This window comes from Xenopus laevis, chromosome 4L (assembly GCF_017654675.1).
Source record: "Xenopus laevis strain J_2021 chromosome 4L, Xenopus_laevis_v10.1, whole genome shotgun sequence".
In the NCBI taxonomy this organism is placed as follows: Eukaryota; Metazoa; Chordata; class Amphibia; order Anura; family Pipidae; genus Xenopus; species Xenopus laevis.
Window position 1 is genome coordinate 70,674,117 of NC_054377.1, and position 27,796 is coordinate 70,701,912.

The 27,796-nt window shown below is 38.4% G+C and overlaps 1 protein-coding gene across 3 annotated transcripts; it reads left to right on the plus strand.

Moving 5' to 3' along the window:
• Positions 1-3,218: 3,218 nt before the first annotated feature.
• Positions 3,219-27,427, plus strand: dok4.L (docking protein 4 L homeolog). Of its 3 annotated transcripts, none has more exons than XM_018256495.2 (8): positions 3,219-3,470; positions 15,645-15,752; positions 19,124-19,238; positions 20,559-20,678; positions 21,136-21,325; positions 23,707-23,845; positions 24,946-25,069; positions 26,076-27,427. In XM_018256495.2, the coding sequence occupies exons 1-8, from the start codon at positions 3,456-3,458 to the stop codon at positions 26,174-26,176; spliced, it is 912 nt and encodes a 303-aa protein (XP_018111984.1). In that variant the 5' UTR covers positions 3,219-3,455; the 3' UTR covers positions 26,177-27,427.
• The last annotated feature ends 369 nt before the right edge of the window (positions 27,428-27,796 follow it).

Here is a 27,796-nt window from a genome sequence, read left to right on the forward strand (position 1 = left end):
TTATTATTGATATTTAGACAGAATGTGAACAAGCTCACACAGCTAAGTGGCAGTGGTTTGAAAATGAAGAACACACTGGGCAAATAATGCCTACAAGGTCAACGTATACACTACAGCAGTGGTGGATACGGAATATATTATTGCTGCTTGAAAAACGTCACTCAGGTGGTGTTTCTGGAGACGGTATTATTATTGATATTTAGACAGAATGTGAACAAGCTCACACAGCTAAGTGGCAGTGGTTTGAAAATGAAGAACACACTGGGCAAATAATGCCTACAAGGTCAACGTATACACTACAGCAGTGGTGGATACGGAATATATTATTGCTGCTTGAAAAACGTCACTCGGGTGGTGTTTCTAGAGACGGTATTATTATTGATATTTAGACAAAATGTGAACAAGCTCACACAGCTAGATGGGAGTTGTTTGAAAATGAAGAAGAAGAAGAACACACTGGGCAAACAAGGCCTACAAGGTCAACGTATACACTACTACAGCAGTGGATACGGAATATATTATTGCTGCCTGAAAAACGTCACTCGGGTGGTGTTTCTGGAGACGGTATTATTATTGATATTTAGACAGAATGTGAAAAAGCTCACACAGCTAAGTGGCAGTGGTTTGAAAATGAAGAACACACTGGGCAAATAATGCCTACAAGGTCAACGTATACACTACAGCAGTGGTGGATACGGAATATATTATTGCTGCCTGAAAAACGTCACTCGGGTGGTGTTTCTGGAGACGGTATTATTATTGATATTTAGACAGAATGTGAAAAAGCTCACACAGCTAAGTGGCAGTGGTTTGAAAATGAAGAACACACTGGGCAAATAATGCCTACAAGGTCAACGTATACACTACAGCAGTGGTGGATACGGAATATATTATTGCTGCTTGAAAAACGTCACTCAGGTGGTGTTTCTGGAGACGGTATTATTATTGATATTTAGACAGAATGTGAACAAGCTCACACAGCTAAGTGGCAGTGGTTTGAAAATGAAGAACACACTGGGCAAATAATGCCTACAAGGTCAACGTATACACTACAGCAGTGGTGGATACGGAATATATTATTGCTGCTTGAAAAACGTCACTCAGGTGGTGTTTCTGGAGACGGTATTATTATTGATATTTAGACAGAATGTGAACAAGCTCACACAGCTAGATGGCCACTGGGCAAATAATGCCTGCAAGTGCACTACTATTGGTGCACTACTATGAAGAACAGCAAACAGCACTGGACACCTTAAAGAACAGTAAGATAAGTAAAATAAAAAAAAAAATTATATGTATATTAAAAAAAAAAAATATTCTCGGGTTGGTGCTGCTGAACTACTAGGAGCAGCACAGTAGCACACCAGTCCCACTCCCCAACACTGCTAGACTAATAGCACTTGGCTGTTAAAGTAGCAAAGTAAAACAACAAAAAAGAAAATAAAAGCAGTCCTTACAAGGACTATTGGGTTATTACAGCAGTCAGCAGATGAGATCAGAAGAGATCAGTGCCCACAGCAGGCAGCTACATACAGAGCACTGCAGTAGAAGGTAGATTACTAGCCAGCAAAGCTACCCTAAAATGTCCCTCAAATCCCTGCAGACTTCTGTCCCTCCAATACAGAGCAGTATCAAGTAGATTACTAGCCAGCAAACTTACTATCAACTGTCCCTCAAATCAGTGAAATCACTTACAGCTCTCTCCCTACACTAGCTCTTCCAAGCACACACAGGCAGAATGAAAAAACGCTGCAGGGCTTCAGTTTATATATGGAAGGGGAGTGGTCCAGGGGGTGTGGGGGTGGTCCAGGAGGGAGAGCTTCCTGATTGGCTGCCATGTATCTGCTGGTCTGGGGTGAGAGGTCAAAAAAAAGCGCCAGGTAAGGCGAACCCAAAATGGCGAACGTCGCGCGACGTTCGCGAACTTGCGGCGGACGCGAACAGCCGATGTTCGCGCGAACAAGTTCGCCGGCGAACAGTCCGCGACATCCCTAATGGAAAGGCCACCAAGGCCCGGGCCTAGGACAGCAGGATTTTAGGGGGCAGCTTGCTGCCCAACCACACACTGTTTGTTTCAAACACACTGGGAATGCGCAGTAAATACAATAATTTTTTTAATTTCCTATGCGCCAATCCCCATGATGAAAATTTGCAGGAATAAAGGGGAGGGAACATGGGAGATGAACGGCAGTGGGCCTAGGGGTGGCTGCTATGTAAATCGGGTCCTGGACAAAACTTGTTACTCCCTGTCAGACAGCTCACTGTTAAACAAAGCTGCCTGTCAATTATCTGCCTCTAATACGCCACTGAAACCACACGCGACCACCAACATTCGCTTTTCATGTGTTTTTCAGCACGTAGGTTAATTTTCCCAACATGCACTTCTCATTATTCTCATTGAGAATCTGAACGCCATATTTAAAATACGCTGCGTATTTACGCAAAGTGTGGTTTCAAACGTGCAGAATCCATAGAGTCTATTGATTTGGTAGTTTCTTGACGTATTAGCGTTTCTGCTGAAAAAACGCCAATACTGGTATCCTGTGGCGGATTTCGGCTTGCAAGCGCCCTGTGTGAATTGCCATAGTGCGTTTTCCATTAGTTTCAGTGGTAGTGCAGTTTGTGCATATATACGCCTGGCAGAGCTTTTTTTAAAAACGCAGCGTAAAAACGCCACGTCTGGCCTTGCCCTTAACAGACCTTGTGTGAGTTTGCATATGCTCACACTACTGATGTATTCCACATATGCCAGTCACAATTTCTTTCATTCTCCTGGATGTTAACATTAGTGAGATCTTTAGGTTTTAATTTGTGTAAAATATATGCAGTGCTCCATAAAGCTTTTAATTATTTGGGAACACGAGTGAAATAAGAATATCAGTGCTGGTTGTTGCAACAATGGAGGGAAATTCTGTCAACTTTAAGAGAAATAATTTGGCATCTGTCATTTGCTTAGGAAACGTTACGAATAGATATTTATATATACAGCTATTGCAGAACAGTTTGTGACTCGTTGCTGCTTATTTTAATGATACAAATATATATATATTTTTTATATAATTTGTGGTTTTGCAACTAAAGACTCGGGTAACCCCCTACGTGTTATTGTTTTTTCTATCCTGTTTAGCAACTCTACCAGTTTGTTATTGGTCTCTTCCAGACCTGGTGCTGCCACTCCACCCCCCTAACATCAAGGGCACTGTGGTTTAGTCTGACAAGAGGCGGAGGAAGCGCACGGATCTGGGAGAAGGAAAAGAAGAAAAAGAAAAGGGAAAGACAAAGAGGGAGGGGAGCGGGGAGGATGTGAAAGGCACCGGGAAGCAGGGAGGATGTGAGCCGGGCCCGAGTGAGCTGCGTCATGGCCTCTAACACAACGGACATCGTCAGGCAGGGATACGTGAGGATGAAGAGCAGGAAACTGGGGGTGTGTGACGGACGAGGCACCCCAATATTGCATGCAGAGTACCCTGGTAGTGCATGCGCTTGTGGCCGCTGTCTGCCTGTATTTTACTTTGTATGCGTTACGTATGTCCATTGCCATCCCCGCTTCCATTGCATGTTTATCGCAGCGCTGCACTCAGCCGTAAAGGGACAGACTGCTGGAGGCGACAGGCAGCACCTCCCCAATGCGCTGCGCTTTCCTGCCATTCTTTTTCTCTCTTGCAAATGTAAGGAGATACTTCTTTCTGTCAAATAGACTGTCTCAGACACTGCTCGCCTTGCTGCTATCATTGTCCCTCACCCTAATAATCAGCATGCACTGTGCACCAGCCTCACAGCCCCCTCCCTCATTAATCATTCGAATCTGCAGACAGTGTGACTACCCAGCACTGCAAACAGTCACTACTAGCCAGACACATTCCTTCATCCTCCACCCATCCATTGCTCAGTGCACAATACATACAGCTTGATGATGATGATTTATGCTTACTTGCAGCACAATGTCTAACCCCTGCACCTTAAAGGGGTTGTTCACCTTTAAACTAACTTTTAGTATTATGTAGAGTGTGATATTCTGAGACAATTTGCAATTGGTTTTAATTTTTCATTATTTGTGGTTTTTGAGTTATTTAGCTTTTTATTCAGCATCTCTCCAGTCTGCAATGTCAGCCATCTGGTTGCTATGGTCCAAATTACCCTAGCAACCGCCAGTAACGTAACTAGAGGGGAGCGGGCCCTGCTGCTGGACGTGCAGCCAACCCCCCTCTGTACGTGATTTTCCGCCCGGAAATCAGCGATGCTCGAGCTGCTGGGGGGTGTGGGCCCCGACCCAAACGCACCCTCTGCTCCCCCGGTTGTTCCACCACTGGCAACCATGCATTGATTTGAGTAAGAGACTGGAATTTGAATAGAAGAGGGGCTGAATAGAAAGTAACAATATATTTGTAGCCTGACAGAGCATTTGTTTTTTAAATGAGGGTCAATGACCCCCATTTAAAAACTGGTAAGAGTCAGACAAAAGAGGCAAATCATTTTAAAAAACTATAAAAAAAAATTAATAATTGAGAACAATTAAAAGTTGCTTAGAATTAGCCATTCTATAACATACTAAAAGTTAAGTTAAAGGTGAACCACTCCTTTAAGCTGTTGCCCATTATAGTTTGCAGTATACCACGGACTTGGATGCTGTTTTGGAAGCTTTATTTTACAGCAGCCTGAGGACTGCAGGTTGGACAGTTTTGACAGAATGTAGGGATGCTGGGGCTCACTGACTGGAGGACATATTCCCTACTTTTATCTAGAATTACAGCAGGAAGTATTGCATGGTTGTCGAAATGTTTTATATGCAGCCTAAAATACATTTCTCTTCCAAAATTTCATGGATTTAACATTTAGTATAAACAATATCCCACTGTATGGATAACAGTATATACAGTACTTTATTTATAAGGGTAGGATCAATCATAAAAAAAACATGCAAAGGCCGTGTCCCAACAAGAACTCGCTGGTTCATTGGTGGTTGTGTTGTATTAATGTTTGAATAATGACTGTATAGAATCATAAATTGGTGGTTTGTTTTGCCTGAGGCCTCTATATATGCAAACTTGCTTTTTATCCAAAAGCCTGAAACATCCTCCACTCTGGAGACTCTGCATGCATGTCTCTAGACATGCATATTTTTCATATTTTATCCATGCAAAATCTACATATGTGCCCACTGCTGCCTGTACTGTAGAAACATGACTTGCTCAATATATTGAGTTTGCTGATAGATTTAGCAGACAGGAACTAATAACTACTTGTATCTTAGCTTGCAATAGTATGTTATATGTAGTGCACTATAATTATCTCACAAAATAAAGGCAGTTTAATGACTAAGCGCATAATTACAGGCCCTTCTAACATGTTACCTCAGGTCCACAGCCATTTTAGAGCTAAAAATGTAAAGGTAGATAGAGAAGTGTTCAAATATTAAAGTCTGATCATGTTCCTACATGCAGTTGTGGCGAGAGTTTGCTGAGCACGTCTTGCAAAGAGGTAGAATTTCATGATGGAGAGCTAAGCCCATTTTTCTACCCAATGCCTGAGACTTAGTATACTCTGGGTCTTGTTCAAAAATTGCCTGGTGTTTTCTGCTGGAGTCACGCCTGTCTGCTGTAGAAACTTCCTTTCTGAATCCCAGTAAACATGCCAAATTCAGATATGCATACACATTTAACCCCAGTTCTATTCAAATGAGCAAAAAGTGTGTTTATTTTAATATGATATATTAACCACATGACCACATTTTACATTTACTTTATGTTGAAAATAATCTATGAAGAGAGGTTTTTGACACATGTGTCAGAGGCATTTTTTAATCAAACTTAATAAAAACAAATATGTGTGTGTAAAAGTGGACCTGTCACCCAGACATAAAAAGCTTTATAATAAAAGTCCTTTTCAAATTAAACATGAAATCCAAATTCTTTATTTATTAAAGCATTTAGAGTTGTAAACTCATTTAAAAATCTCATCTGTCCCTCCTCTATGCCCTAGGCATAGAAGCGGGGCAGGCAATTACTTTCACTTTCCATTCAGTACTTACTAGACGACACTGCATTCCCCATATTCCCCCTCTCTCTTTACCATTTAATTGTGTAACCAGTGCATGGGGAGGGGCATCAGGTCCCATATTCTGGGGCAAAACAAGACTTTTAGATGATGCAAGGTTTGCCTTAATAACAATGTCCACAAAATGGCTCCTGCCTGCTTGCTATAATTAGAAGTTCCCAGACCGAAGGAAACAAGATTCAAATAATTTATATAGTGCAATTAAAGTTAATTTTTCTTAATTAATGTGATAAAATAGGATTTGGAATCCTTTTTTCGGAAGACGGGTCCCCTTTAAGTTGGGAAAGGATAATCTGCAGCACATTGGTTGCAGGAGCCCACCAATAGGATCCTTTAACAGGGCCCACTAGTGTCACTACATTCATTATATCAGTGGAACTGTATATTTAATATAGGATAGGGTTAAAATGGTTTTACAGGGCTATTAGCTCTGGAAAATAAAAAATGCTCCAAGTAATCACTGTTGACATTCCCAAAAATGTAAGATAATTTCTTTAAAGCTCTGTGTTTAATTTAAATACCTTTGCTCTAATTGAATAAATATTAACTGTACGTAAAAGAGCAGAGACAAAACTAAATATGTTTGGTTAGTTTTGGCAACAAATACAGAGGATGCCTGCTGGACAGACAGTAAACACATAAATAGCAATAAAATTGAGACCTCTATAGTTAAATAAAATAATTTTATAGTAATAATTTGTCTTTTTTTTCCAGTATTGGTCTCTTAAGTGTTGAGTCACATTTGAGCCATTTTAATCAAGTAATTAATTTTTTTTTAATTATTTCCTTTTTCTTTGTAATACTAAACAAGTATCTTGTAATTAATCCCCACTAAGGTATAATTAATCCTAACAGGAGGCAAAACAATCCTATTGGTTTTAATTAAGGTTGAAGTGATTTTTAGTAGACTTAAAATATTGAAATCCAAATTACGGAAAACACCAGGTCCCAAGCACTCTGGATAGCATGTCCCATACCTGTACCATACCTCCCAACTGTTTTGAGAGAGAAAGTTCTGATTTTGACAGCATTCCCAGATTGTTACTGAAATGTCTTGTGTGAAATTTTCTCTTTGATCTCCTGCACTGAACAGCCAGAAAAAGATACAAAGTTTCTAAAACTTAATTGGCAGAGAGCCCAGAATGTGTGGCAGGTGCACTTTGATACTTTTGTAACAATTTAAGATAAGCAAAGAAGCAATAAGCAGGTCTCTTGGGGGAACTGTGACTTACAGTTTAAAGGGCAATTCATCTTCATTAGCAAAACTGTAATTACATTTACACATAAACACCACAGAAATGTGTTCAAACTTCATAACCTGCCAAATGTTGTAAAATGAGCATGGTAATTAGGGGGTGTGGCCACAAAAATGGGCATGGTGAAGAAAATTGCTGCAATGCTTGCAGCAAATCTTTTTCTCCCTCTTTCTATTTCCAACATTTTGGGAGGTATGCTGTACAACTGCTATACTCAACTACTCACATCTATACTGCCTCTTATTGGCAAATTCTGCATTAGCGGGATGCACCTCCCATAAATCTTTTTTTTTGTGTTGATATCTTCTCTGTCACCTGTGAAAATACCACACTGGCTGCTACATTTCAATGTGACACCATATACAGATTGAGCAGGTTTTGCTGTACAGCATAGATGTTGTGGTCTGTTGAAAGCAGTCCACTGGTTATCTGTCTGCTTTGCTGGCAGATTGTAATTACTGTTTTCTTATGCACTCACATTATCTCACCGGTTCTCCTTATCTCCTTAGCATGTGTTGTTTTGTTAGTTAAAATAACTATCCATTTCAGTCTCTGACGGCCATGACGCTATCTTTTAATGGGTATTGACATAGGTTGGCAGGGGCTTGGCCTATACATAAAATATTGCTCTTGTGCATTTGTGTGCTGTACGCAGAACTCCTGCTCCACATACTCATGGCAGTTGTTGTGACAGCATATGTTGTACTAGTGATTTATTAATTTTTATTTTTGTATCTTGGGTACAGTGATTGCCTATTACTTGAGAGAATACTGTATATTTAATATTACCATGCTGAATTTTTGCAGTGCTGCATTGTAAACCTGTATTCTTTTTGGACAAAATTGGGAAGTAAAGCTAAAGTGAGATGGAAAGTGATTGGTGTAAGGTCACAAGGAGATTGCTTGGAAATCTAGGATAACATTCTTTACACTTCAGTGCCTTCCCCTTTGCATTTTATATTACCATGATTAATCAACAGGGGATAGTTGAGGAAGGAAAAGTGACCAATGTGACCACGGCTGCTGAAACATTTTTAGCAGCTCCTTCTTGCCTTCTATGTAGTTGATTAATAACAGGGCTGTGGAGTCGGTACATAAATCCTTCAACTCCAACTCCAAAAACACCAAAAACTGAAAGTGTATCAAAGTAATTAAAATATAATGTACTATTGCTCTGCACTGGTAAAAGCTGTGTGTTTGCTTCAAAAAGACTACTATAGTTTATATAAACAAGCTGCTGTGTAGCCATGGGGACAGCCATTCAAGCTGGAAAAAATGAGAAATAGCACATAACAGATACGCCCTGTCCAATACAATTGTGTTTTATCAGTTATCTGCTGTATATCCTGCGCCTTTTTTCCAGCTTGAATGGCTGCCCCCATGGTTACACAGCAGCTTGTTTATATAAACTATAGTAGTCTTTTTAAAGCAAACACACAGCTTTTACCAGTGCAGAGCAATGGTACATTTTATATATATATATATATATATATATATATATATATATATATATATATATATATATATATATATATATATATATATATATGTAGTCTTTGTGAAGTAAACTACAGTTCATGCTAACAGTATATTATATGTTTATTACTTTAAATGCTTTCATTTTGTGGTGTTACTGTTCTTTAATATACTAATGTATTTTCCATATTGAAAGAAATTAAGTCAACAACATACTATGCATTTTATCACTATCAAAGTTCAAAAATATAAACAAACAAAAAACAATTGGAAAACCTAAAACAATGTACATATTAAGGGTTAGTTCACACGAGGAGATTCAGGGAGATTATGTCGTCTGGCGACTAATCGCCTCAGTGAGGCAACTTCAGGCGACTATAGAAAACGCATTAGCGCAGGCGACTTTTCATTGTAGCCTATGGAAAAACAAGCTGAGGCAGTTTGGGGACATTGTCGCTCAGAAGACGAGGCGATTAGTTGCCAGGTGACAAAATCTCCCCGAATCTCTCGTGTGGCCTTACCCTAATGGAACTTGGGGTATAGCTGTAGAATAGCTGTTAAATACAATCCAAAATTAAGTATTGTTGTTAGTGATGGGTGAATCTGTCCCGTTTTGTAAAAATTCACTAAATGCATTGAAGTCATTAGGCTTCAAAATGATTTTGATACACAACAATCTTTATGCGCGCGACAATTTTTATGCAGGTAACTCTTTTGTCCAAATACATTAAAGTCAATGGGCGGCAAAATTATTTTGACATACGACAATTTTTACACGCGTGACTTGTTTGTCACAGTTGATACATGTCCTACAAAGCCATCTTTATTTGTTCATTTTTTATTGCTACTGCTACCTATGAAAGATTTATTGCTTCCATTAAGAAACCATAGACTTTTTCCAGCCCATAGAACAATGCCATATTAATGAGTTTTTTTCTTTGGCTTGGGAAATAAATGAGCTTGGGCTGTTTTTAAAGCTAGTCATGAGCTCATCATGTTAGATTAAAACTGCTACTGTAACATACGAAAACTCCTGCTATAATTTGATCTAATATGAATACTGAAGATGAACCCAGTATAAATGCAGGTAGTGTGAAACACTAAAAAATGTATGTTTCCTGAATTAACAGCACATTGAAAAAATGTTTAATGTGAATGGAGCAACTTGTTTGGCTAGTTTTACTGTACCTAGTACCCTTATATTATAATGGTAGTTTTTTTTACTTTTTTCCCATTAGATAAAGCAGATTCAGCTTTGCAACCCAAAAATTGTTTTAGAACCACTTGTCCTAGGTCTAGTCACTATGTTTAATTATTGCAAAAAAAAAATATAGCATTATTTAGTGGGATGGAGACACAACTTAGACAACATGTTGACCTATTTTTCGCTGCCGACCCACAGGTTGAGAACTACTGTACAGGCATGGAATCCGTTATCTGGAAACCCATTATACAGAAAGCTCAGAATTACGGAAAGACTGTCTCCCATAGACTCCATTTAATACAAATAATCCAAAATTTAAAAAAAAAAATCTGTTTTCTCTGTAATAATAAAACAGTACCATGAATTTTATCCAAACTAAGGTATAATGAATCCTTATTGGAAGCAAAACGAATCCATTGGGTTTATTGTGGGGCAGATTTATTAAGGATTGAGTTATGTGTTCCATGAAAATACGAGTTTTCAAGGTTATTGTTTTGGTCGAAAATAATTTTTTGGGGTTAAAAAAGAACTCAAATTTTCGCGTTTTTTTAGAAAAAAAAAAATGTAACTTTTCTTGATTTTTTTTAAACCCCGACCCTGGAAATAGCTCAAATCCGAATATATAAAACCTGTCATGCAGGATTCAATGGCAGAGATCCCTTGAACCATTTGAAGACATTAATAGCCTTCATGATGTTCAAGTTTTTTTGGAGGGTTTTGCCTGAAAACTTGATCAATTCGAGCGATTCAAGGTTTTTCTTGCTGAAATCTCAATGAGTTTGAGTTTTCAGATTGTTAAAACCGAACTCGCTGATTTGATTTTTTTCTCATACCAGTTTTTTCTTAAATTAGAAACCATTTGAGTTGTGAGTTAATTCAAGTTAATTTTCTAGTAGTGTTATTTATCACAGATCGCACTTTAGAGTTTTTTATACCTCGAATGAACTCACAATTTGAATGGTTAACTGAACTTGAATTAATGTCTTCAAATGGTTCAAGGGACCTCTGTCATTGAATTCTACATGACCTCAACAGGTTTTAGATGGTGTATCTTTGGATTCAAGCTATTTCCAGGGTTCAGGTATAATAAATCTCAAAAAAAAACATTATTATTTTTTTTTAATTTATTTTAACCTGAAAAATTGATTGTTGACCAAAACCATAACCTCGAAAACGCCAATTTTTGTGGAAAACACAACACGATCCCTTAACAAATATGCCCCTATTGGTAAGAAGATCCAAATCATGGAAAGATCTGGTATCTGGTATCATAGTGGAAATGGCATATGACACAATTTCAGACTTATGCTGTCTGAATGTTTAATATATCTGCATACTGCCCAACATTTTGGAAATAAAAAGAGGGACAAAAAGTTGCCGCACATACACATAGCAAGGCAATTTTTTGACCATGCCCATTTTTGTGGCCGCATCCCCTAATTACCATGTTCATTTTACAAAATTTGGCAGGTTATGAAAGTTTGGACATATTTCTGAGGTTTTTTTTCAGTTATTACAGTTTTGCTAATGAAGGTGAATTGCCCTTTAAGCTGTGAGTCCCAACTTTTCCCAAGGGACCTGTTATCTTATAATGTTACAATTACTTATTTGTTTATCTAGAAATTGTAAAAAATTGTAAAAAAAGTATATTATCTGCTGCTGTAGCTTTTCTGGGTTATCTGCCAAAAGCCAATTAAGTTAGAAACTTTGTTTCTTTTTCTGGCTGTTCAGTGCAGAGAAAAACGGTACTTTCCAGTACAAATGAGGGACTGCGGGTTGAGCTGTCAAAAGAGGGACTGTCCCTCTAAAATCGGGACAGTTGGGAGGTATGTTTCTGCAGGTGTCAATCCCTGTTGATTTCAGTGGCAAGCATTTGGCCCAGGGGTACATTTGTGGTCGTTCAATTGTTGTGGACTTGTGAAATTATGGTATTGAATACGGTACTTATATCATGCATTATCTGCTTACTCTCAATTTTGATTACATTGGTAAAGTGATGCTGTAAACTCACATCCATACTCTTGGGAATGCATTTCTTTCTCTCTCTCCCAAAGAAGTGTGGTGTCAGCAAAACACTCTTATTCAAGAGCATGTCTTAGCTGTATTCTTGTTAACTCACTGTAGATGGAGGGGCAACAGCTCATTACTTTTCTCTCCCTCTGTGAGTTTCACAAAAAGGATACTGGTAGCAATATAGATTTAATGCATAATACTGATATAATATACAGTAGTTCAAAACATAAAACATAAGCTAAAACAGTGCCTGATACTCCACTCAAAAATATCCAAAATGAACTCTAACATGTTCTAACTATGTTTGCTCAAAGAGACCTCATCTATTTGAAGTGCAGGGCTTCTGCAAATTAGCTGGGGGCAGAAATCTAGTACTGGTAGCTGTGAGGAAACTGAACAGAAGTAATCTGAAATATTGTAAATGAAAGAATCCCTACAGCACTGGCCACTACCATTAAACAAAGGATTTTTTTAACAAATGTGCTACATTTAAATATATATGCAAAGAATTTAGGAACGTGAGATAAAGACCAGATATTTGGCTATATTTGGACCCATGGAGTCTTCATGTGAGTGCCATGGAAATTGAAAATGTTATGCTTTTGTATATAGAAAGGTACAGTGCAAACAACGCAGACATCACTCATGAAAAAGAGCCTGTACTTTCTAGCTATTATACAAACTATTGCTGATTTATGACTGTAGTGACTAAATTGTGCAAGTGTAGTTGCCCATAGCAACCAGTCAGGCCTTAGTTTTATTTCAAAGTTAAATACTAATTTCTGATTGGCGGCATTTGACAACTGCAGTTTAGCACCTGCCTTCATAAACTGCTCTATAGTGTGTAATACAAACTTTTATGCAAAAACATAAGGTGGCCATACAACAACAAAAACATACTGCACCAAACCATTCGGCCAAATTAACTGATATCATACAAGTGACAATAAACATGTATTGCTACTTTTCTGTTCATTTAGAACAATCATTGGGGCAATTCACATATTCCCAGTTCTTTGCAATATGTGGTGACTATGCATTTCCTTTCAGTACACAGTCTGTCACATTAGATCGAAAATATAGTTTTGTTTTCTTCACCTGTTTTGACATGGTTCCTGAAGTGTGCTATGTCAACACTGTATGCTCGAGGGCATTTCATTGGTGATGAATATTACTGTGGTTAGTCAAAGCCAGTAATTGAAGAGATAGCTGAACTGAAATAAAGAGGACATGCCTATTGTAGGTAAGTAACTGGATTAAGAATGAGAAAGCAAGGAAAGAAATCCAATATGAGCCTGGTAACACTTTCATTTAAATATCCTTAAATACTCTACCTACCATTAATATTACAGATTAATGCATGGGACTTTGTATGAAGATTAGTGGCCATCCATCTTATATGGTTCTGCCTACCTGTATATTAAAATTCTAGTAATTCATTGAAAAGTATTTATTTACAGTTAAAGGCTGTTTTTTATTGTTTGACAGTAGCCATAATAGCTGCTGACTCATTGCCTTCAGACTGAATTGGCTGCCTGTAAAGCCCATGTATGGGCAAAGACTGCATTGGTTTAATGATCTAGTCCTCTGCCATCAGTCCTGTATAGGCCCTAATAATGATCCGAACTTTGGCACAGAGTCGTTTTTTAATCATATCAGCCCTATTTGCTTCCCACTACAAATAAATGTCTCTTTTTGTGTATGGGCAACTTTGCATGAAAAGGATTTTCAATCCAGTGGGTATTGATTTAAATGGGTGACTAGTAAATGCTGCCTGCTGATAGATTGCTGTAGGTTGCTATAGGTTTTCTGGTCCTCCTGGTCCAATTATCTAAATGTTTTTATATCTTTATGAATCAAAGCTGCCCTTCTGGTGTCTCTGATGATGAGTAATGGCATATCTTACAAAGACTCTCTTAACCTACAGTGACAAATATAAGGGGCATTATACAGAGCACTTTAAGGTACTAGTTGGTCCAGAAACATATGTTGAAATAGAGAATTAATATAAAACATAGCTCTTCTAGATGATTAAAATAAGGGAGGGGTCTGCCATTTCTAAGGGAATATATCTGTTAAAAATTACATTAGATGGAAGGTCTCATGGCAAGCCCTCGGTAAACGCCCCTTTTGCCCATTTATTTAAACGGCTCTGCCTGACTGTTAAGCCATTAATATTATTAGGTCATACTTGTAAAGTGCCAATATAGCACCTCTCAGTAGTGTTTCTTGTACTAAGCATGAAAAGCTTTATAGCATGTTTATTATTTAATAATTCATTATTATATTACTCCTTTCATATATACAGGGATCATTTTTGTCAGGGCATAACTGCAGCAATTGCATAAATTCATATCAATTTAGTTATATTGAAAAGAAGCAGTTTGGAATTGATCATGCAAAGAGGCATGAACAGATTGTATGTGTTGGCAAGATTACCTGAAAGCCTGAGGTAGCTTAAAACACTGCAGAAGGAGTTAAAGCTAACAGCATTTCTTGTGTCTAGCCTGCAAAGCATTAAGGAATCACTGGGGTCATGTCAAGCTCAGCCTATCGATTTGTTTTGCTGTGTTATTACCAGGACAATAAGTCTGCAGGACTCAGTGAATATGGCTTTTCTAGTTTTCCAATGAACTGTATACACAGTGGGAAGCTTGCAAACAAGATCAACAACCTGTGATTCTACCCTGATGATCTGTGCGTCATTTGTCCTTGAGCCTTTATGAGCAGTGACTTTGCAGTAGTTTTGGAAATTATGCGAAATAAAAACTTTTCATTTTGGTTGCCAAAAAAAAAGGCAAGGATGGTAACCCACCTACTGAGTTACTATACAAACTACTGATACAGTATATGCAGTTACCAATAGTAATCAATCACTCATGAGTTTTAATCATTCTGCTCCAAGTCACAAACTGTAAGCAAAGATCTAATTGGCTGTTATGGCTGGTACAGTTGTACAATTGCTAGCAGGAGTCCATTCTGCAGAGGGATCAACTGTGCACTAGTAATCTAAAAGTCTGTTCAGCACAAGCCCTCATGATTGGATTTGTATCTGTCAAGGGGGTATACTGTCCCTTTAAGTTAGAGTTTACCCTTTGATAAATATGCTTCTAGCTATTCCTCTGCAAGTGAGCCGAGAGCTGTGAAGTCTGTTTTCTCCCTTTGGGTCATATTTATCAAAATGTCAAAATAATGTTCATCATGGGGCAACATCCCTGCTGTAAAATTGATATTGTTTCAGAGTTGCTTTAGAGTTTCTGTATGGAAGGAAACAGTTGGGTCAAGTTCCTCTTTATTATCATAATTATTTATTGAAATGAACACAGGTCACACCAGTCAATCTGGGTAGGACAAATTATCACTTTTTAGGGGTGGCTTCACATAGGAACAGTAAAAGTTAAGACCATTTTACGTATGTGTTCTGAAGGTTTGGAGCAAAATGGGTGCACTGTTGCCCCATCAGGTTGCTTGTATAGTTGAGTTCATGCTATTTAAATGGGCGCAGTTCTATGCCTATTGTTGTGCCTACAAATTGTGCATGCTTTTGAGATTTGCTTTTTGGATGATTTGGTTAATCGACCAGAAATATTTTTTTACACTTTGCTCTGTAAAATTAATTTTTTCTTGTCCCTTTGTTTCAGATTTATCGCCGTTGCTGGCTGGTATTGAGGAAATCTTCTAGCAAAGGTCCGTGGCGGCTTGAAAAATACCCTGATGAAAGGTCTGTGCTTCTGAAAGCTTCCCCAAAGGTGAGACATTATCAAAAAAACATTTTGTATACTAAACATAAATATGAACTTACTGCACCACAAGCTTAATTAAACAAATGATTTATCCTTTCAAAGTTGGCCACAGGGGGTCATCACCTTGTTACTATGTTAAACATCTTTGTAAGACCAAGACCATGAACATGCTCAGTGTGGTCTGGGCTGCTGATTAGGGATCGTCATAAATTATCAAAACAATTCAAATAATATCTGCCAAAGAAGCAGATACAGCAAGACTGATTAATAATCAGAATATGCAAACTGCACTGAGTCATGTAATCTAATGTGGATTTTTTAGTTTTTGTATTGTTTAATACAAACTTTCTCCAACTCTGCAGAACCAGTGGCTGCAGCAAAATAATCCTTCAATGAGAATCCCAGTTTATCTGTTTAAATCTGGCTCCATGATCTTTGTCCCTGCATCTGGAGGAAACAGTAAAGGGGATGTAAAGGCAAAAATCATGGCTGGGAAATAAGTTGGGGGCTCCCTCTGCTGTTCGTTTCCCTGCAGAGCAGCTAGGGACTGCCTGAAGTTTCCTATCCACAGCAGTCAGAGCAAGTAAAATGAAGGGGGAATTTCACTGCATACAGTCAGGTTTCTTATAAAAAAAAAAAAAGGTACACAATTTTTAGTTAAAGTATATTGGAGACAGGATTCTTTTTCATTAAAGTAAAAATTGGATTTTATTTTTTTACCTTTACATCCCCCTTAAGGTCAGTCTGGTGGTTAGTTTGGGGGGGGGGGGTTGACACCCCTCCAATTATCATAGGAAAAACAATAGACCTGCACTTAGGACAATGCCATGTGAGGATGTCCTCTATGTCCTTGAAACATTGCTCCCTGTATGTGTGCCAGCAATTTGGAAATGTCATACAAAACCTCTTAGTTGCTACCCATAGAATATAAGACCAGTTATGTATTCTGAAGCTTTGGTGCAAAATGGGTGCAGTTAGTCCCATTAGAGTGCTCTATTTATTCATATACAAATTTGCACAACAAACATGTCCTAACTTTTTTTTTTTAAATATTGTTTTTATTAAAAAAAAATTTAAGCATGCAATACATTTTCTGGACATTTTATATGTTCAATTATTGGTATATAACGGTCATTGTTTCATAATACATGCTTAAATGAAAGAAAAGAAAAATAAAGTAAATAAAAAGAAAACTAACTGTAAACAGAGTTAACATAGTGATATATTTCCGTAAAACTATTTCCGAGTTTAATTACAATCCAAACTGGCTAAATTTATTTACCTTAGGTAAGATGATAAAAGCCTATTAGTGCGGTGACTCCTGGGGGGTGATCTTGTGGTCGTTCCAGTCCCTTGAAGTATGTTTTGAATATAGCAGTTTGTTTCTTGCAACAATGAATTACCTCTTAAAATTTCTATGTCATACCAAGTTGTGTTTATGAAGGTGTGGGTGGTTAGGTATCTGAGTGGAGAGGGAAGACTATAAATATATGTGGTCCAAGTGAGAAAGAATTTTTTAGCTTCTTGTTCTTTTTCTGTCATGGCTTCTAGCCAGTCCATGTGAAACATGTGATGCAGTTTTTGTTTCGTAAGTGTGACTGATGGGGATTCTGTTGAGAGCCATTGGTGTAGGATTGTCTTTCGAGACGCTGCTGCCAGTCTAGCTGCCAAATGTTTGTCCCCTGTATTTAAATTTGGGTATTGTTGAACAATGCTAAATAAAGCCCATTCTATAGTTGGTTGGATTGGTTTGTTCACTGTCTGCATCCAATAGGAGGATATTTCCAGCCAAAAACTTTGTATTTTAGGGCATGACCAGATCATATGTAGAAGATCTGCTTTGAGAACCTTTGCTCCTGGTGCATAGTCTGAGGGGATATTTCCCATTTTGAATAGTTTTTTGGGTGTTAGATATGAATTGTGGAGAAGTTGCAATGCCATTTCTTGGTATGCTGGTTGGTAATAGTTGCATTATATGTGTGTGTGATTTAAGAATTTCCATTATAGGTATTTGTGGCGTGACAGTTGCCCATTTAAAGGGGGGGATTCTTCTACATCTATGTTTATATTTGTTCGTAGTATATGGTATATTTGAGCAATTGAGCGTACTGAGGTTTTTTTTTATTTTGTGAATTGTGTTTCTTGCAAAGTGTAATATTTGTATACTAAGAAATATGTGTGGGTTTGTGAACGGAAATTTATTTTTTAATTCCTCTGGGGAAAGTAGGACTATATTTCTTTCTTCATCTCGCCAAGTGTGTAAGATTGGGTTTAAAATTCCTATAGAGATTTCCTTGTTTCCTAGCCATGTTAAGTATGGAGAGTGATGTGGAGGTAGTCTGTGTTTTAGTCTAAGGGATTGCCAGGTTTTATAGGTATCCGAAAATAGTGGGTTATCTTTGAGATATATTTGAAGAAGGTGAATGTAAAAGGTAATTTAGAGTAAGACCCTCTGATTGGGATTGATCTAGATCAATATTGGTAAACCAGCTTCTGTTTACTTACTAGCCAGTCCCCTGCATATCTCAGACTGGGTAATGGGGGAGGAAGGAGGGTGGGCAACAAACGGGAGGGGGGGTGGGGGGTTTGCGCCGACTAGGTTTCCTTCCCCTTTGATATTTGGCAGATTAACTCCCCTAATGTTTTTGGTTGTTGTAGTTTATACATGCTGATTCTAGGGCGTTTATTTTGCCAAATAAAGGTCGGAGTATGTGATATATGCATTTTAAATCAGTTGGCTTGATAAGATATGGTAGCATTTGCATTGGATATAGTAATTTAGGAAACAGAATCATTTTGATGAAGTGTATTCTGCCCAGAAAGGTTAAATTTATATGTTTCCATTGTTGTGTGTCCTGTGGTATTCTATATATAATTGATCTGATATTTAGTTTGTAAGTGTCTGTGTGGTGATTTGGTATTTGTATGCCTAGGTATTTAATGTGGTGTTTGACCCTTTGGAAAGGAAACACATGTCCTAACTGTAAAGTCATGCACCTGAGCTGTGTGTCATTTTAGTGACTTGATACACTAGAAGTTGAAGAATAAGAAACTGTTACCGCATAGTCAATAAATGATTGCAAAGTGAAAAAAAATTGTCAGGGCAACATGCAGGTGGTTGCATTCAGATGACACAATATTGAGTGCCTGTAGACACAATGAGCAAAGGAAGTCCTGCAAAAAAAATCAAGCAGCTGTTAAGTACAGGGCTTCTTTGGATCTGAGAGCACTGGGCCAAATGCACAAAAAGTAGGCACAACAGGGAAATTAGGGCAGAGTGCTTATATATGAGTTCATGCTATTTGAATGGGCACAGTTCTGTGCCTACCACTGAGCATGATTTTAATAAATGAGATTTTAATAAACTCTTACTGCAGGTAACTGAGATCAGTAATGTGAAGTGCATCATGCGACTCCCAAAGGAGACCAAGAGGCAAGCAGTTGCCATAATATTTTGTGATGACTTGGCTCGTACATTCACATGTGACTCAGGTAAGAAACTATTATCTGATATTATATGGCCCAGGTAAGAATATATCCAATCACACTGCTCTACAAAAAATGCAAGAACTATTTTTTTCAACAGTCCAATCCATATTTTTGGTTTGCAGGAGGATTCCATATGTAAGTATTGCTTTGTGAAGTGTAATCTAACTGACAGAGGAACCATCTAAGTTAGCAACTTAGTGGTCCATGTATGGGGCCATAACAGATATCTGAATATGCATTCCTCTTAACACTTCTGCCCCACAAGCAAACAGTTGGATCAGCCTCAATTTACTTTAGGTGGCGGTCAAGCTCTGTGCTCCAGGCATTGATGGAGAGTGCATTATAGGGGAGTTGTGATTGCAGACTCTGGAAATAGATGGGATTTCCATAAGCACCTCATAATATCAGCCTGCTGTATTTCCTCTTAAATATACAAAATATTACAGAACAATTGGAACACTATGGGGCCCATTTACTTAGTTCGAGTGAAGGAATAGAATAAAAAAATCTTCGAATTTCGAATGATTTTTTTGGCTACTTCGACCATCAAATTGGCTACTTCGACCTTCGACTACGACTTTGAATCGAACGATTCGAACTAAAAATCGTTCCACTATTCGACCATTCAATAGTCGAATAGTTGAAAACTTCGACCCCCTACTTCGGCAAGTAAAACCTACCGAGGCCAAGCCTATGGGGAAGGCTTCCTAACAATTTTCTGATCGAAGCACAATCCTTCGAATCATTTGATTTTTCTTTGATCGTACGATCGTAGGAAATGCGCTAAATCCTTCGACTTCGATATTCGAAGTCAAAGGATTTCAATTCGGCAGTTGAATATTGAGGGTTAATTAACCCTCGATATTTGACCATAAGTAAATTTGCCCCTACATAGTACAGCAGTTAGTGACTCTATATATATATATATATATATATATATATATATATATATATATATATATATATATATATATATATATATATATATATATATATTGTAGCAAATAATGATCTACATGTTTGGTGAGGATTTTTCTATGTTTGGCAAGCTAACGCAAACAGTGTTGGAGTGAGATATAAGGAATATGGTTTTGATCACCTTTGCAATTTATCACACAGGGCACTCATAATGTCTATTCAAGAAAACCACAAGCTCAAGGACCAAACCAAAATCGTTCAAGCCAATGAGAGTTCTTTGTCTCTTGTTTTTGTTACGTTTTTCTCTATCAAACATTATTGCTCATTTGTAAGCATGTATACCATATTACTAGAATCTTCACTTTTGAAACTTTGATTCATTCTGTTATGATCTTATTCTCACAGAGCTGGAAGCAGAAGAGTGGTATAAGGTTCTGTCTATGGAATGCCCAGGAGCTAGAGTGACCGATTACAACCTAGGGGAGCCTGATTTACTGACGCCAGGTGTACAGAGTGAACAGACAGGTGAAGGACACTAGTAATATACCATGGCAAATAAAATGGGGGAAATATGGGTATGTACAACTGAGGGCAATGTGTTTAATTCTATAAAGAAAGGGACATTTAAGTGATAAAAATGCAAGACTAGAAAGGTTCACATATACAGCTGTTTAAGGGCTATTATATCAGTGCAGCTTGCTGAAACTGTAGTCCTTTTTCATCCGTGAAGGTGGGAACGCATTCTAGTAAGTGCCATACATGGGTCAGAGAAGGGCTACTGAAGCTGGAAGAAGCACTGAGACAGTAGAAGGAGCAATGTTGTTCATTGTGGTGACAATGGAGTTTTATTAGAAGTGTACACTACTGTTAGTGAGAACATAACCTGTGGTAATGCTTTTTAGTGTGTGAAGTAATTAAGATTATTGAAGTCGATTGTGTCACATTGGCACAGAATATTAAGTGTAATATTTTGACCTTGCAGAGCGATTTAGTGTCTTTTTATTGCCCTCCTCAAACCTGGATGTGTATGGAGAATGCAAGATGCAAATTACCCAGGAAAATCTCTACCTCTGGGACCCACACAACCCTCGCACCAAACTGCTGTCCTGGCCTCTCTGTGCTCTGCGGCGATATGGAAGTGATTCCTCACGGTTTACTTTTGAGGCAGAACGGTGAGCAATTCACAATGTTTAGAAAAATACAACAATAACAGTATCTAAATTGAATTTAACACAAACAGCAAGGCAACTCTATTCTAATATGATTACTGCATGTAGTGTTTTACATGTGATGAGTTAAACTGATCTGGATGTGAAGATATTTTTGTGCACACACATGAGAGGTGATTTTCAATGAGTGACAAGCTATTACTTTGAAGTATGCACCCATCCTGGGACAATGGCCCACATCTGGTGGACCTGCCCAAGAGAGGTCTGCTTCTGAATCTGAGTTTACAATTTAGTTTAGTTTTACATAATATATATATACACACACTGTTAGGAAAACCAGCATGACTAGGATTGTGTCTCATTTATTGATGCATGAACAGCCTGGTCGTGCTGGTTTCCCTTACAGTATGTATACAATTTTACAGTGTACCTGGTGCCACCTGAACAAGAAATTATATAAGAAATGATGGCTTACTGAAAAAAAACCCTAACCCCTTACCCTACGTAGACCCCCCCTCCCCCCCCCCAGCTTAGCTTTTCCCCCTGGGGAAATGCCCCTAACTTTTTACTTACCCCTCAGTGCAGATTCATGGATCACAGTTCACGGCAGCCATCTTGCGTGTCTTTGTGTTTGCTTCTGGGTCTTTGCTTCAGCAATTTCCGTCCATTTCGGTGCATGCGCAGTTGTTGGAAATTGCTCCAACCGTGCATGCGCCGCTTCGCCGGTCTCAGTCTCAGATTAGTGAAGACCCGGAAGATGGGTGCGGTGAACTGTGATCCCTGAATCTGCACCGAGGGGTAAGTAAAAAGTGGCACTTCCCCGGGGGGGGGGGAGCTAGGCTGTGAGGGAGGAGAAAAATATTTTATGTTTACTATCATTTTTGTGGGTATTCATAATGTCTTTTTAAACAATTTCAGTTCTCATCCGATGACTGCTATAGAATATATTTAATACCAAAATACCAAAAAGCAGAGTTTATGATGTTTTAGTCACTTTTGCAAAGTTTTGGTCCTTTTTTGGCTTTCATCAACATGGTAGCTGTGTTCATGGTAAATAAATTGTTAAGTGCCAGCAACATTGATCGTATGTTTTCACATTGCATTTAATAGAAAAAAATGCATTTGCAGCACCAAAACAGTTGTGAGATACTGATTCACGGACTGGCCTGATACCTGTGTATTATTTACAGTGCTACCACCAAGTCATTAATTAAAAAAAATTAAATAGACTTAATACAGAACCCTGTGGTATCCCAAGAACATTCGACAGTGTGGGTGTACAATAATAATTTTGTAGCAAAGAGGTGCGTTGCAACTTAAAGCAGCAGAAATGTGTATAGTTAGATGATTTGATTCTGCAAAATATTCAGGTATTGTGTACTGTAGTCCCTGCAAGATCATGGTTCCTTAACCAATCAGACTCAAGCTTTCATCATGCACATCTGCAGTGAAATTACTTGGAATTATGAAGGAAACTTACTATACACTTTACATTTTGAATGCATATACAGGTCTTGAATTATAAGAGAGCTTATATATACATGGGCAAAGTCTTCAAAACTTAAAGGGATACTGTCATGGGAAAAAAAAATTTTTTCAAAATGAATCCATTAATAGTGCTGCTCCAGCAGAATTCTGCACTGAAATCCATTTCTCAAAAGAGCAAACAGATTTTTTTATATTCAATTTTGAAATCTGATATGGGGCTAGACATTTTGTCAATTTCCCAGCTGCCCTAAGTCATGTGACTTGTGCTCTGATAAACTTCAATCACTCTTTACTGCTGTACTGCAAGTTGGAGTGATATCACCCCCTCCCTCCCCCCCCCCAGCAGCCAAACAAAAGAGCAATGCGAAGGTAACCAGATAGCAGCTCCCTAACACAAGATAACAGCTGCCTGGTAGATCTAAGAACAGCACTCCTTAGTAAAAACCCATGTCCCACTGAGACACATTCAGTTACATTGAGAAGGAAAAACAGCAGCCTGCCAGAAAGCATTTCTCGTCTAAAGTGCGGGCACAAGTCACATGACCAGGGGCAGCTGGGAAATTGACAAAATATCTAGCCCCATGTCAGATTTCAAAATTGAATATAAAAAAATCTGTTTGCTCTTTTGAGAAATGGATTTCAGTGCAGAATTCTGCTGGAGCAGTACTATTAACTGATTCATTTTGAATTTTTTTCCCATGACAGTATCCCTTTAACCTTCCATTCGTTTTCATGCGTGTTATCCAAAGCAAGGTGAGAACCTTGCCAGAAAGTGCACTGTTTTCACTCTGTTATAAATCTAGCCTACATGAGAACTGGTACATATTACTGATAATTGCATGGCACATTTCACACGAGTCGTACAACTAGTCCCAAATGTGGTTCTGTATTTGCAGGGTGTGTGGAATCAGTGAGGGCCTGTACACATTCCAGACTCTGGAAGGACAGCAGATCTATGAGCGAGTGCACAAGTCTGTCCAGGCGTTGGCTGATCAGCACAAGAACCTTCTCCTTGAGATGGAAAAAAACTCCCGTGTGAGTTATACAATCTTCCACCATCTATTCCTCATAAACATGTCCCATTAAAAAAAAATCCTATACTAGCTGATTTGCCAACCAAAGTTTCACAGCAATTATAATCAATAATTATGCCACATGCACTGAGAAATGATAGGTGGGAATAATGCTGGGAATTTACTGGTAACACATTGCATGCAAGGTAAATTAGGACATTACATAAAAATAATATAACTTCCAGTCTATGTGAGTGTAATAAAGCACAAGCTTTTCAAAATCTTTTTGGCCCTCAGTTGAATATGTTATTTTTGACAGTCACTGACTGTGGCAACAAAAAAAATTGACTGTAAGTTATTATTTTTTATCCTTATTATCTTGACCTCTCCTGTTTGACTTCCAAACTGCCACTCAGTTGCTTAGGTAATTAAAGGGGTTGTTCACCTTTGAGTTAACTTTTAGTATGGTGTAGAGAGTGATATTCTTTGCAATTTGTTTTAATTTTTTTCATTATTTGTGGTTTTTGAGTTATTTAGCTTTTTATTCAGCAGCTCCCCAGTTTGCAATTTCATCAATCTGGTTGCAAAGGTTCAAGTTACCCTAGCAACCACACATTTATTTGAATAAAAGACTGTAATATGAATAGGAGAGGACCAGCAAAAAATGTATTGTACATCATACTAAAAGGTAATTTTATGGTGAACCAACTGAAATCATCACTGTATTTACATAATTCTGAAAAAAATATATTGAAAAGTGTGATTCACGGGTTGCCTTTGGGGCTTGGCTTGTTGGGTGCAGCAGGGTTTGGGATAGTGGAGGGAGTTTGGGCATAATTGGGGAGTGACTGGGGCAAAACATGGGTGTGGGAGTGCATGTGAGGGGTATTTTTTCTTTCATTGGGGACCTATTTTATTAGTTGGTAGGGCCCACCTGCCAGTTTGCCAATAATTGGGGCCCTGTTACCTTAGTAGTATGAGGCCGCATGGTTACTGATGGCAGCCCTGTTTGTAAGATGCTAAATATGTGTGTGTTTGTTTCATCTTTAAGAGCACACTTATTTATATCTCAGCAAACTTGTTGGCTCACATGTTTTCAGACTATTCCTTACTGTTTTTCAGCGTCTAAACAAGGATGCAGAGAACATCAGCTACCCATCTCCCACCACATCCATGCTGCCCCGTAGCGCATACTGGCACCATATTACCAGTGGCCAGAACAATGCAGAGTCTTCCAGCAACATCCGTGAGTGTCAGCTTGGCATTTAAGAAAAGGGCTAGAATATCTGTAGAAATAAGTCAAATCAACTAGAATTGCTGTGTTTTTTTTCTTTTTTTGAAGACTTTTCACCAGTCATCTAATTGGCTTTCTCAATTCAGAATAACTTGTACATTCGATCTTTCGGGAATATATCCTCTGGAATGTTGCTCCAGTCAGTGTAATCTGTTTATCATAATCAGCAGGGATGTCATGAAGTTAGGGGTTGATTGTATTAGCATGATTTGAGTTAATAGTTGGTATTAAACCTTCCAGGGAGAGGTGCCAAAACAACATTGTATGTGGCAGAAAATAGATGTTTTATCCCCCCCCCCCAAATGTTAGGCACCCAAAGTGTTTGTATTGACTTACCCGAAACCTGGCGCTGCTGCTCCTATCAGCAGAAAACTGCACCAGGGGTTATACCAGTGAGCACCATGGAGTGATCCTCTTCCAGCTTCTTCTTTCTTCAAATTCCCCAGGGAAAATGAATGCGCAATTGAACGAAATCCTTCACTAAAGATTTGGCCGAATACCGAACCAAATCCTAATTTGCATATGCAAATTAGGGGTGGGAAGGGGAGAACATGTATTACTTCCTTGATTTGTGATGAAAAAAGCCACGCAATATCCCTCTTCAAACCTAATTTGCATATGCAAATTAGGATTTGGATTCGGTTTGGACGGGCAGAAGGATTTGGCCGAATCCAAATCCTGCTGAAAAAGGCAGAATCCTGGATTCGGTGCATCCCTATTATTTATACAGATATACCATGACCTGGATGACTGAGACGGATGTAGCTAACCTTTAACCAGAGCTATTGACATGGGCTACATTGGTCCAACAAATGACCTGTTTGGCCAGACTTTAGACTAACAGTATCAGGAACTGTATCTATGCAACTAATGTGCAACCAATCAGGATTATTCTGTGGAAACAATTCAGTGTAATATGTACCCACATAAGGATAGGTTTTTTTTTTCTGTACTGCAGGTGTACCAAGTGGCAGAGAATCAGATCCCATCACCAGACGGATGTGTGATCGGAAGACTTCAGCATGTGAAAGGAAGCTCCCCACTTCAGCCTCTCAGTGACAGTCTTGTCTTTACCCAGCCTAATCCAAACCTAAAGGGCACTGAAGGCTTAGTGAACAAAAAGGTATTATGTGACGCTGTACCTGTACTACTAAGGAATTGGCCTACATGCCCTTATTGGCTTCTTAGGAAGTAGGAGCCTGAAAGACATTCTGTGTGTCTGGTCTTTCTTAGAAAGAAGTCACTAATGGAAATTGCTCTGAGGTTTTCTACCAAGGAAGGACTGCAGTATGTGTATGTCTGCACAATAGAAACAAGTGCTCTGAAATGACCCCATGTAGCACCACCACTTCCTGACCAGATGATAAGGAGAGCATGTAAGACAGGAAAGTGCAGGGGATGGAAGTATAATTTCTGTAAAAAAGCTAATTTTGCACTTAAAAAAAAATAACAACCAAAAGAATTGCACTGTGTCAACATTCATTGTTTGTTATGTAATATGGTGTTACTTGCAAAAAAGAATGATTCAATGCTTAGAACAAAAAAGGGTGAAAGGTTTTATTTACCTGTATAAAAAAATGACATAGGACTAAGACTCAGTTAATGGTGAGGACATCACTCTGGATTTCATGGCTGAGCTGGATTTGGAGATCACTGAGGCCTGAGAGAGCAGACAGAAGAATAGTCTTGGGCCTAAGGGATCCGCACGACTCCACGTTATAATAAAACCTGGTGGGGAAAGAAGGTATTGAAAACTGGCAATAACCATAATGGAAGAATATCTTTTTACTTAATTTACAGCAGACTCAAACTCATATTTATCGAAAATTATATATGTAGGAGAGACTTGTAGGGCAGATGCATAGAATATGTTTTCCACATACATCAATAAACTGGGCAATCATGCACTACATCAGTCATAAGGCCAAAAACACCCGATATATATTTTACTAAAGATAAGTTCTTAACTTAGCATCTGTATATATATTCTCTGCTTGTTTATTAGAGACACCTAAGTTGCTCTTGTTCCTGGAGTCAGTGCCAAAGCCATACAGGGCTGCATGATTGGGCAATGGAACACTGCAACTTACCTTCAGCAGAATTGACTTAACCTTTGGTATCACCAGTAAATCTACAGAAGAGACATTAAACGGACGATTTGGCACTTGCAGGATTTAAGTCAGTTGCCCTGTGGAAGAAATATGCTGAGTTAGCAAGGGCTAACAAACAGGCAGATGTCTGAAGTAAATGTCGTGGAGATCCCCATATGTAAAACACATGCTTGAACTCAAATTAAAAGATAAAAACACACTGAAGTGGGTACTTAAATATATTGAACTAGATTGATGTACTATGGATACTCGGCATGTAATTATAAAGAAACATATTACTGCCACCTTTCAGGTAGGGTCATTTTGCAAAATGATACTTCTGAGGGGCCCAGTAAAAGTCAGTTTCTTTTAGGAATTGAAAGATGCCCTATTAATATGGACTACTTTGTATAAATAGAAAAATAATATGGCTGCAAAAGAGTCTTATTTATTTGCTTATCCCCTCTAAATAGTAATAAAGCGGTGTTATCCAGTGGCCAGTTTGTCGAATATGTCTCTGTCATATGGCATACCTACCATCTCAGGGTTGTGCTGCCCCACTAGATCTTTTCATTTTCTCAGGGATTGC